Source organism: Lactuca sativa, chromosome 9 (genome assembly GCF_002870075.4).
Source record: "Lactuca sativa cultivar Salinas chromosome 9, Lsat_Salinas_v11, whole genome shotgun sequence".
NCBI lineage: Eukaryota > Viridiplantae > Streptophyta > Magnoliopsida > Asterales > Asteraceae > Lactuca > Lactuca sativa.
In genome coordinates, this window is record NC_056631.2 from 27,400,304 (window position 1) to 27,412,154 (window position 11,851).

An 11,851-nucleotide genomic window follows, 5' to 3' on the forward strand; every position below is an offset into this window, starting at 1 on the left:
ATGGCATCATCTCCAAATCCTACTGATCAGAACTTCATTGTAGTGGATTTCCACTACAATGGTCAGTTTGCACCCAATCCCTTAGTTTACTTTGATCCCGACAGAGCATCAGTGCGAGATGTTGACTTCAGTGGGTTTGAGTATGAGCAATTCATGGAATTCCTTCACAAGCTCACCAAATCGAGAAGCAAAGACATCTATTTCTGCCTTCCACAAGAGTCTTTAGGTCTTGGAATTCATACACTGGTGAACGACGGTGATTACAAGGAATTTTTGGATTTGGCGTACACTAATGACAAGAGAATGAATGTATATGTGGATCACCATAATGAACCTATCTTCGACTGGATTGAGGCTAAGGAAAGTGAAAGTGAAAATGAAGACTTAGATGAAGATGAGGATTCAGTTATTCAAGATTCATATTCTGTTGATCATGAAGAAGATGATGCTACCTATCCATTTCCAGCAAACAAAACTGCACATGATAGATTTTTAAACATCCTTTGTGAACCTATAGAGAGTGAAGATAAAGATGATGAATACGTGCCACCCCAGTACCCTGTGTATGATGAGAGACAGCCATGGGATCAGATGAAACCAATTATAGGTATGCGATTTTGTAACCCTACTGAGCTTAAACATATGTTAAGCAATTATGCAGTTGCTAATGGGTATGATCTATGGTTTGAAAAAAATGACTCTGATAGATTGTTAATGAAATGTTGCAAAAAGAATAAGTCACCATCTTGCCCTTTCAGACTATGGGCCTCCTGGATGAGTAAAGAAAAGACTTTTCAGATCAAATCTCTAGTGAATGAACATAATTGTTGTAGGGTGTTTAAGTTTGGGTCAATTGTAACTTATAGGTGGATAGGGAAACATTTTATGAGTCAAATTATAGAGAACCTAAAAATGAGTGCAAGGAAGATGAAAGCTAAAGTGTCAACAACATTCAACATAAATGTGAGTGTGGGGCAATGCAGAAATGCAAAGAAATTTGCATTACAAGAGATTGAAGGAAGTTTAATTGAACATTATGGGAGATTGTGGTCATATGGTGAGGAAATTATCAGGTCAAATCCTGGGTCTACTGTGAGATTGGATGTAGACATCATGCCAGATTCCATAACTTTGTTTTCTAAGTTTTATGTGTGTTTCAAAGCTGTAAGGGATGGTTGGTTAGAAGGGTGCAGGCCTGTAATTGGGCTTGATGGTTGCTTTTTAAAGGGTATAGTTAGAGGAGAAGTTCTTTCAGCTGTTGGGAGAGATGCAAACAACCACATCTACCCTTTAGCATGGGATGTGGTATGTGTTGAGAATAAAGAAACATGGAAGTGGTTCATAGATTTGCTTATGGATGACATTAATGGTGGTCTTGGTGCAGGCATTACCCTTCTTTCTGATGGACACAAGGTTAGTACTAGGTCATTTTTATGCTTCATTTTTATGCTTTTTCACTCATAATGATGTTGTGATTTGTAGGGGTTATTACAAGCAGTTAAGGAAAGATGTCCAGAAGCTGAACATAGACAATGTGCTAGACACATCCTGGCCAATTTTAATAAAAGGTTTACTGGTCAACAATACATAAAGTTATTTTGGAGGGCTGTAAGGGCTAGTACTGTGGAGAAGTTCAGAGGTGTAATGGAGAAGATCAAATCTATTGATACTCATGCTTATGATTACCTTATAGACAGAGATCCTACTACCTGGTCTAAGGCATTCTTTCAAGAAGGAAGAGATTGTGATGCAGTGGAGAATGGGGTCAGTGAGAGTTTCAATTCTGCTATTAGGCATGCTAGAAGGAGACCTATAATCACTATGCTGGAGGAGATTAGGTTATTTATGATGGAAAGGATATACACTCAAAGAGTTGAAGGAATGGAATGGGATTTGCTTATATGTCCAACTATTAGGAAGTGTATAGAAGATCTGAAGGTTAAACAAAGGTAATTATTTTACTTTAATATGCTTATGTTAATTATGAGGATGTGTTATTGATTCACTAATGTTAATATGCTTAAACAGATTGTGGGGAGTTACTCCTTGTGGTTATCAAAAGTATGAGGTTAGATTCACTGATGTTGCATATGGAGTGGATCTAATTGCAAAGAAGTGTGCATGTAGAATATGGCAACTTACAGGGATACCATGCTTACATGGAGTGGCAGCAATCTCTTACTTAAATCATGATGCTGAGGCATATGTGTCCCAATCATACACTACTGAGGCTTACCTAAAATGCTACAAATATAGCATTAATCCTCTTAATAGTAGTGAAATGTGGCCAGATGTTCCATACCATAAGCCTTTGCCTCCCAAAAGAAGAAGATTACCTGGTAGGCCATCAGTGAAAAGGAAGAGGGATGCAATTGAACGAGATTTGAGTGGACCAAGTAGACAAACTGTCTCAAGAAGGGGAAGCATAATAAAGTGTGGTATTTGTAAGGAACCAGGTCACAACAAGAAAAAGTGTCCATCTAACCAACAAAGCAATACATCAGGTGAATATTTTTAAAAACATTACATCATTTGAACAAAGAATTGACATTTTAATTTTTGTTTGCAGTACCAAGTTCATCCAGGGGCAGTGGAGCAGACCCAAGTTTATCCAGGGGCAATGAAGGACCACCACCTACAGCCCAACCACCTCCTCCACCACCACCACCTGCAGCCCAACCACCTCCTCCACCACCACCTGCAGCCCAACCACCACCACCACCACCTGTAGCCCAACAACCTCCTCCACCACCACCTGCAGCCCAACAACCTCCTCCACCACCACCTGCAGCCCCAATGCTAAGAAGAAGGGTCCCAGTTAGTAGAAGTGGAAGGAGGAAATATTCTGAACGGATTATCAAACAAGCATTAAGGAGGCAGATGCCTGGGGTTGGGAGCAATGCAGATAACCCTTTAGTTATTGATTAATTTAGTGGGTGTGTAGTGGGTGGGTAGGAATATCTTTTGTAAGGCAGTTGTGATGTAAAGACAAAGTAGTAGTCTTTTTATTATGCTTTTCTATGGTACTATCAAGTAGGTGTATGGGCACATGGTGACTCTTCTTTTGTCTATGCAGGAATCTTTTGTGTTACCTAGAAACTACTTTTGTGTATGCAGACAAAAACTTATTTAATCTTGAATATTAATAGAGTATTACAATGAATCCAACCACCACATTCACTTACTTTTTTATTATATGTATTTGTTATATGTATGCTACTTTGTGATTCCATTCCAGTCAAAACTAATTATTTATATGCATGATACTTTGTGATTCTATTCCAGTCAAAATCAAATATGTATTCATTGTTATATGTATGCTTCCTTATGATTCCATTCCAGTCAAAAATATTTCTTGGTGAATCCATTCCAGTCAAAGTTACTTCATTCCATTCCAACAAGAAGTTGAGATAATGGCTCCATTCTTTGTGATTCCATTCCAATGAAAGTTAATATGTATGCAGTTAATATGTATGCTTCTTTATAATTACATTTTCCATTACAATCAATGTTACTTCATTCCATTCCAACAAGAAGTTAAGACAACAACTCTATTCTATTCAAACAACATCTTTCAATACATCATGTGACTTCATTTCATCATATACACGATGATCAGAAAAAGAAATCCAATGGTAAACTTATATATTTTCTCCTTCATTGCAATGGCATCAGAGTACTTTTCCTTCTTCATCTGTTCCATGTCTTCCTTCACCTTCTCTACTTCGGTCTTCAATGCTACTAATTCAGCTTTCATTCCCTCCACCACTTCCATTAGAGGCATCTGTACAAGTTCTACATCCAACCATTTCCAATATTTGCATTTACCCTTCCACAATAAAATTTCAAAGTGAGATTTCAAATCTGGAATAAATGAATCAGAAAAGAGGGAAAATTTAAGTGAAATTGCTTACCTCATTGCACACCATGAAATGCCTCCCTGGATTCTTTGGTGTTGTTGATGTTAGAATACGTGCAGGGAACCCACAATCACAAGTTTTTGGATCATTCACTGTGGATTTCTTGCTTGATCGATTGAGGGAGGATGAGATGCTGTAGGAAGAAGCCATCGGGTATTAGGGCAACGGGGTATTAGGGCACAATAAATGAACAACAAACGCCCCTCCTTTAATAACAAGAACCCTAGATGCCATGTAGGATCAAAACTGACACGTAGGATCAATAAATTCATTGAAACCGGCAAAAACCAGTCGAAAGGGGAAAATTTGCACAATTCAACAAGTTAAAGGGTTAATAGAGCACGAAAAAAAGTTCAGTGACCAAATGTGATCAAATTCAAAAGTATGTTACCCTCTCAAGTCATTATCCCTAAAAACTGATGTTGCGGCTTTTACTTTTGTAATAACCGGAACAAAATTGACTCTTAAAGTGAAAAAAAAAGTGCGGTGGTTTGATGTCTCGTGCACAGTTTTGTTGCATTAAGATGGGATGTTCATTCACATGTACGGTGCCACATAGCACTAGTGGTATTGTGCAGTGTGTCCACACCCACAAGCCATAGTAAAATGATATATTTAAAAACAAAAAGTTGCAACTTGCAAGCATGGATGATTGGATGATTGAAGCTACTCTTAGATAATTTAACTCATTTCATTTTAGTTAGATATAACTACTACATCTAACTGAAATTTTATAACTTGTATCATTTTAGTTACAATTTTATTTCCTATGCATATGAAATAGAAAAATTATCAATAATGGTAGCATTTTAGGTAAATTTTTAATTAGGGGTGTATATGGGGCGGTTTGGTTCGATTATTGGTCAAAACCGAACCATACCATTATGATTGGTTAATGCATTTTGGTAGCCATTGGGTATGATTAATATTGGTTATGGTTAATGATTTTTGTCGGTTAACGGTTTTGGTTAATGGTTACTATTGGTTAACCATAATGTTCAAAATAATATAAATGACGAAAGTATATTGTCATAAAAAATGAAAACGAAATATAAAGAATCATCGATGCCAATGTTTGTAACCTAGCTTATAGTAATAAAATAAAATGTGTACCTTTGATACTCAGAGTGAGATAACACATAGTCATATTCAAAATCAAAAACATTCAATAAAAATATAAAACTTTTAAAAAAAATTGACATTAATAATTTCATATATTGATAATTGATATTAACATTAAAATAAAGTCAAACATTCATACATGTTCAACGCGATTAAATCAAAAACTATACAATAAAATAGCAAAACATTTATATTATATGTTATCTGGATAAAAAAATCCAATCACTCAGATATATTCAATGTGATTAAGTCAAATTTTTTCAAATAAGTCTATAAAGTCAAAACAATTTTTGATTAGGATTAACGGTGTGAGAAACATCCATTTAGGATTATGACTATGAAGATTAAACTAATTGTGAATAATATTTGCAAATATTAGAAACAGCCGATTAAGAATTACAACATTAATGAATAATCTAACTATTGACATGATTGGAAGATTGTGTATGTCTGCGTGATCAACCTTTGATGGTTTGATTGTGCGTTCGTCTCCTAATAAGTGAGGATTAATAAATTATATTTTGGAATTTTAATGGGTCTTAAATAAGTTTTATTATATTATTTTATATATAATCTATAATTTTTATATATTAAAATATAAAGTTAGTGGTTCGGTTAATAATGGTTCGGTTAACCTATAAAACCATAACCGAACTGTTAGTTATCGGTTAACAAAAATTAGAAACCGAACCAACGGTCTTTAAAATGGTTCAGTTATATCGGTTAATTTGGTTTTGGTTCGGTTTTTCGGTTATTATGCTCACCCCTATTTTTAATCGAGAAATTAAATATCCTCTTACCGTTTGATCTTACCAATCCTCTTACCCATTTAAATGATGACATGTGTCGTATTAGTATCCTAAAATATCATTAAATTTCATTAAATGAGCATAAAATGTTATACATGATGAGAAGGCAGTAAAATTCATTTTGTAATATGGTATTCGGAAAAAAAAACCGATTGTATGGGAAATACTTCAGGAAATTCTGGATGACCATCCTGTATTGCTGAATAGAGCGCCTACTCTGCATAGATTAGGCATACAGGCATTCCTCCCCGTTTTAGTGGAAGGGCGCGCTATTTGTTTACATCCATTAGTTTGTAAGGGCTTCAATGCAGACTTTGACGGGGATGAGCAACCCTAACTCTATTAGGCCCAGTTTAATAGACATCTTTTCAGGTCCAAATAGATCTTTCTGACTGAATGGACAGGAAAGACTGTTTGATATGCACAAAAAATTGGATTATTATATATTAAAAATATTATTTATAAATATATAATATTTATATATTATTAAATATTACTTTATTGGATTATTAATTTCTTTTAGTTAATTTTTTTAATTCATTTTTATTGGATTAGTTCTTATTTTTTTGGACAACATTATCATCATCCTAATATATTTTGAAAAAATTCATCCATCCTACCACTATCGGACATACACCGAGGCAAGAATCACATGTTAAGTTATAAAAAAAAATTGAAATTGCTATAAAGAATAACGACGTAACATTAACTTGAAAAAAAAACTAAAAACAACTTAATCGACATTCTATTTGGATTTTAAATTATTATTATGTAATTTTGATTTTGTATGACAATTTGTATGTTTTTATAATTATTCAACAACTTCATCCATCACAGTATAGAATAGCAGGGTAATATTGTCATTTTCATCATTCAACACAGTCAATCAAATGTATAATCAAACAACATGGTTTCTTTCCCAGTTAGAGAACTTCCCCATACAACACTTTCCCGGACAGAAACTATCAAACGTGGCCTTATTCTTCCCCACAGCTTCTCTCTCGTCGTTGATCTAAATTCTTCTCATAAACATTTCCTTGCGTTCTCATAATACGATGAACGGTATGGGTATATCTTCCGGTTCGTCCAAACATCCTTCTATCTCGCTTTTGGTATCAATAACATCAAAAGCTTTATCCCTCATCTCATTGATCTCTTTTCCTTGATCGAACTGATGGTCGCTATGCCTCATGGATGGAACTTTTTAACATACATGCATGTGCCTATATTGTGCTTCACCATATCAACCTTAAATCTTCTTGTCCTGCTAATATCGATGAATCTACTTGGCTTCGCCTAGATGCGGTTATCAAAGAGTGGATCTACACAACAATCTCTTTGGATCTCATGAAAAATGGGGCTACAGCTCAAGAACTCTGGAACCGTCTTGAAGAAATATTTCAAGATAAAAATGAAACAAGAGCAGACTACATCGAAGAACAGTTCAACACCACTCGTCAAGATTCCTTCTCAAACATCAACGATTACTACTTCCCTCTAAAAAACCTTGTTGATCAACTCACCAATATAAGTAACTCGATCACTGGAAATAAAATGTTTCTACAATTGATTTTCGGTTTAACAAAAGGTGGCTACGATACCATTGTTGCGTTCATTCAACAAAATGACCCATTGCCAAGTTTCAATAAGGCTTGTTCTTAGCTTCTCCGTGAGGAAACATGTCGAACTCAGCAATCCTCTTACACTCCGAAATCACTGGATATCACCTCCAATACCGCTACCTAACCTTCCGAAAAACATGGAAACAATGACACCACACACGAGAGTGGTAGAGGCGGCTACCAAGGAGGTTATCAGGGTGGACGTGGTGGTCAACGAGGAAGAGGTGTAACATCCCAAAAATCACGATATTTTTTTTTTCATTTTTAACTTAAAAGAAATCATTGTTTTCAACCAAAACCATATCAAATCAAGTGTCAAATACAAATAATCCAAAGATCTGTGTGTCATAAAATCTCCGAAAACGTATCATTGAAGGATGTATACGATCACGCCTTCACCTTGCCCCGATCATCCGAAGTACCCGAAACATAAACTTAAACTAAGACAAAGCTTAGTGAGTTCCCCCAAAGTACTACACACAACCATACAAATAACAACATGCATACATGAGCCTTCAGCCTAACTGGACCGCTGCATCGGGCCTACAGACTATCTGGATCGCTCTCAGAGCCTTCAGCATGAGTGGACCGCACCGGGCCTACAACTAATCTGGAATGCTTCAGTCTGTCCGAAACTTCCTGGGTTTCTTGGCCTACAACACATAGCAAGACCATCTCAACCCAACCGACCATAACAGATCAACATATGCCATAACAATCAATAGCCAGTAAATATAGGTAGTCCCACAGATCTAGCAGTCTAACATAAATCCAACAATAGAAGTAATAATACAGATCTACATATCTAACACGTATCAGTAATCATTAGGTAATCATACAGATCTACTTCATACTCAACATAACATCACTCAATATACCAGGATATCAAATCCAGTGGGCCTGAAACATCCCAAAAATACGGTCCAAAAATTTTGTTTTAACATTATTTAAGAAAACTGTAAGTCATCAAACATCATATAAAAATCATAAGTTATGTATCTCAAAACATCATATCAAAATACTGTATCAAAATCACATGTCTAAGTATTAGAGTCTAAACATCCCAGGCTGAACAAATGGTGTGTGCACTGCAATCATCCCGAGCTCTTCCCCTTGCGATCGGAAGTACCTGAAACCAAAACGGAAAGTTGTAAGCACGAAGCTTAGTTAGGTGTTGTTTGTTTTTCTTAAAAAAACCTCTTCAAAACTCTTATTGCTGTGCGGCGCAGCACACGCGCATCACTTTTTGTCCCGCAACAGTTTGTTTTTCGGAAGTCTTCGGGGCTTAAAACCTCTCCCCGTGTGCTTCTTGGGGAAGAACTTGTTATACCTCTTCCCACCTCTTCCCACCCCTTCAAACCTAAACTAAAAAAATCCAACCCCAAAAAACCATTGGTGTTTTTTTTTTTCCAAAAATTGAACGTGTTTAATATTACATTTTGTAATGGTCCTCCATGAAGTATATTTAAATTTACATTTATGGTCCTTTACTTATATATTAAATTCTATTTTCATCCCTTTAACATTTAATACATTAAATTTATATCTCTTTAATTCTTTTCTCCCATTTAATTTACATAAGTTAATTAATTTTAATGTTGTTTTTTAAATAAGTGTCTAGAATTTCACTTTTTATTTTCTTTTTAAATAAGTGTCTATTATTTTGTTTTAATGATGATATAAAAAATAAAATGGAAAAACAGATTGTAATAAAACATATAGCATATAATATTTTATTATTTCAATGTTTTAAGACTATAATTATTAAATTTTTTGTGTTTAAAACCAATTTTCGGTTTATTAAATTAGTTTATTTTAATTTTTTAATGTCTGCAACAGTCTGCAGATGTTAATAAAAACAAACACACTTCTTATTACAGTTTGCAGCCGTTTGGTCCACCTCTTCTGTTGCAGAGGTTTGCAGAGGTGGTCCGCAGACTTTTTGAATTTTTGCTTCGAAAAAACAAACAACACCTTAGTCTCCCCAAACTACCACATACCATATGTTGGATTAGGTGTCTAAGTTCATAACTATTTCTGGAATGTACTTGACTCGATTAGCATGGTCCATTTGGGTTGCATGACATCATGCATTTGGATAGACTAAAATGAGAGAAATAACACTTAAGGTTTATTAATATATTATAAGTTCTAATATATTAATAATATTATTTAATTAGTATTGATCAAGAATTAATTTGGAATTAATTAAGTGATCAAAAGAAGACTAATTAAGTATATGGGTTGATTGTGTAAATCACCTATACTTGTATAGTGGGCTAATGCTCCATGGATTATCAAGTTGGGCTAAAACCCATAGGATTCTCCATGGATGCTCCACGGTGTTTTTTGTACCAATGGATCATGGAAATGAAGAGTCATGTCAAATAGGGTTTACATTGCGTAACCCTAATTATGACACACTATATAAGCAACATGTTGTAGACCAAAATCAGCACTAGAGTGAGAACAAGAGGGCATAGCCGATTTTAGGAGTGTTATATTTCTCTCAAGGTTATTTGAAGTGTATTTGGTGTTGTGTGAGACATTTGAGGCATCACACTTGAGGTGCTAGGCTCACAAGGTTCTCAAGGAATCCAAGCAACTAAAGGTATGTATTTCTTACTATCTTTTATGTTTAAAAGTTCCCCATGTATGCTAGATAGGTTATGAACCTTGGAAAAACAAATTTGCATGTATCATAGATAAAACATAGATCCAAGGTTTCTAGGGTTGCATGTACACCATAGGAGTGTTAGAATGCTCAAGACCCTTCATTGGTATTTGAGCCAGGTTTGTTTGTTTGATACTTGATGCAAAATTGTAAAAAAAAACTCAGTTTTTCTGCACTCTGCAGCATGAACTCGCCGAGTCTATGGGGGGAGTCGACGAGTCCATGAGTAACCTCATCCTACTCGTCGAGTAGGTTGATGCACTCGACGAGTAGGAGCCCAAGAATGCATATTTTCGAGTTTTGCTACTGGAAATGGACTAGAAACATTACCCTAAACTGTTTTGGTGCTATAAAACTTGTTTTAGATGGTGTAATGGTTATGCTAATCCATTTTCAATAGATATTATCAAATTTTCAAGTTTTATATGGTTAATTTTATGATTCTTGAAATTGTTGATATGCATGTTCATGAATTTATGAGTTTAGAAGATCATAGGAATTATTTTTAACTTGCTTGTTAGTTTAATTCTTTATCATTATGTGTTTTAATTGAATCCATAATTTTTCCTCAAGTTATGGACTACCAAAAGTCACTCTTTTAAAGTCCATTATTAAACACATAGGTTACATAAAATGAAAAGTCTATCATTTTATTAAGTCATTAACTCATAAGTTATGAAAGATGAAAAGTTTTGTAAAGTTACAAAACTTGCCCTCAAGTTTTGGAACATGTAAAGTCACTCTAAAAACTTTAGTTCCAACCCCTAGAATTTTAAAAGTTAAAATTCAACCCTTATACTTTATATTATTATAAGTTTAATAATAACTATATATGTATAAGAACAAGTCATTTTTACCGTTAGTAGGCCTCATTCACGAAGTCAGTCTATAATGGGGGTATAAGGTTGCTGCCTATAAAATGGCAGCTTAATGGATGTCCACTCTCACCCACCGCTTCCTTGATCGGTGGAGGGTCGTTAGCCAAACGGGTAAGACAAGGACTTTAAATCTTCATTAAAAGTTTGATGAATATAAAGTAACTAAATGTTTTTTATAAATTCCCAATCTTAGTTACTTTAGGAAAATGTGAATAAGGTGCTAACCAATGAAATTGCACTTTGCACTTTGATTAAGTCGTTAGTAGAGCGTGTATGGTTAACCGGCACACTAACCTGGACTTACAAGGTACGCAAAGGGTAACTTAATATTTATCATAGTATCGGTGGAGTGCATGTGGGTAACCGGCACATCGATTGAGGGGTAAATATTAAGGGTACCAAGTAATTTGCATGGTTACTTCACACCTTGTTTTGTGATCCTCGGCATCCCAGTCACAAAACCTGAAGGGCACACTCGAAATTGAAACATGCCATTGAAAAGTTCAATGAATCTCAAAGAATCTATGAGTTTTAAAACCAATTAAAACCTAATAATTTATTTTGTTTTTCATGGTGGAGATTGGTGAATCGTCAATCACCTACCCTTAAATATTCTATATCTTGGATTACGACATCCCTCTTCTAAATTATAAAATATTGTGTTGGTTCCTAGCCTTAATATTACGTTTGGGTGTTTTATTAAGGACTATCTTTATATCTAATCTAAACCTTTTCTTATTTTCAGATGTCTTCCAAAAATGCTGCTTCTGGATCAAACCTACCAGATCCTTCTCTCTCATGAACCTTTGTGGGAGAGTCATCTGTG

The 11,851-nt window shown here is 35.0% G+C and overlaps 3 protein-coding genes across 3 annotated transcripts; 2 read left to right on the top strand and 1 right to left on the bottom strand.

Annotated features, from left to right (window-relative positions):
* LOC128128887 (uncharacterized) lies at nt 1–2,518 on the top strand. Its single transcript, XM_052767646.1, has 3 exons — nt 1–1,413; nt 1,483–1,949; nt 2,029–2,518. Exons 1-3 carry the CDS (start codon nt 1–3, stop codon nt 2,516–2,518), a joined length of 2,370 nt encoding a protein of 789 aa, XP_052623606.1.
* A 979-nt stretch (nt 2,519–3,497) lies between these two features.
* Nucleotides 3,498–4,070, bottom strand: LOC111902232 (uncharacterized). Its single transcript, XM_023898085.2, has 2 exons — nt 3,915–4,070; nt 3,498–3,829 (listed from the first exon to the last, which is right to left on the bottom strand). Exons 1-2 carry the CDS (start codon nt 4,068–4,070, stop codon nt 3,593–3,595), a joined length of 393 nt encoding a protein of 130 aa, XP_023753853.1. The 3' UTR covers nt 3,498–3,592.
* A 2,975-nt stretch (nt 4,071–7,045) lies between these two features.
* On the top strand, nt 7,046–7,513 carry LOC111902191 (uncharacterized). The gene has a single exon (XM_023898046.1). It carries the CDS (start codon nt 7,046–7,048, stop codon nt 7,511–7,513), a length of 468 nt encoding a protein of 155 aa, XP_023753814.1.
* The last annotated feature ends 4,338 nt before the right edge of the window (nt 7,514–11,851 follow it).

What these genes read in the sequence shown, in the direction of transcription:
- LOC128128887 (XM_052767646.1), top strand. Translation starts at nt 1, where the DNA reads ATGGCATCATCTCCAAATCCTACTGATCAGAACTTCATTGTAGTGGAT. An exon ending in TTCTTTCTGATGGACACAAG is followed by an intron (nt 1,414 to 1,482) that starts GTTAGTACTAGG and finishes TGTGATTTGTAG; the next exon opens with GGGTTATTACAAGCAGTTAA. An exon ending in GATCTGAAGGTTAAACAAAG is followed by an intron (nt 1,950 to 2,028) that starts GTAATTATTTTA and finishes ATGCTTAAACAG; the next exon opens with ATTGTGGGGAGTTACTCCTT.
- LOC111902232 (XM_023898085.2), bottom strand. Translation starts at nt 4,070, where the DNA reads ATGGCTTCTTCCTACAGCATCTCATCCTCCCTCAATCGATCAAGCAAG. An exon ending in ATTTCATGGTGTGCAATGAG is followed by an intron (nt 3,830 to 3,914) that starts GTAAGCAATTTC and finishes TTATTGTGGAAG; the next exon opens with GGTAAATGCAAATATTGGAA.
- LOC111902191 (XM_023898046.1), top strand. Translation starts at nt 7,046, where the DNA reads ATGGAACTTTTTAACATACATGCATGTGCCTATATTGTGCTTCACCAT.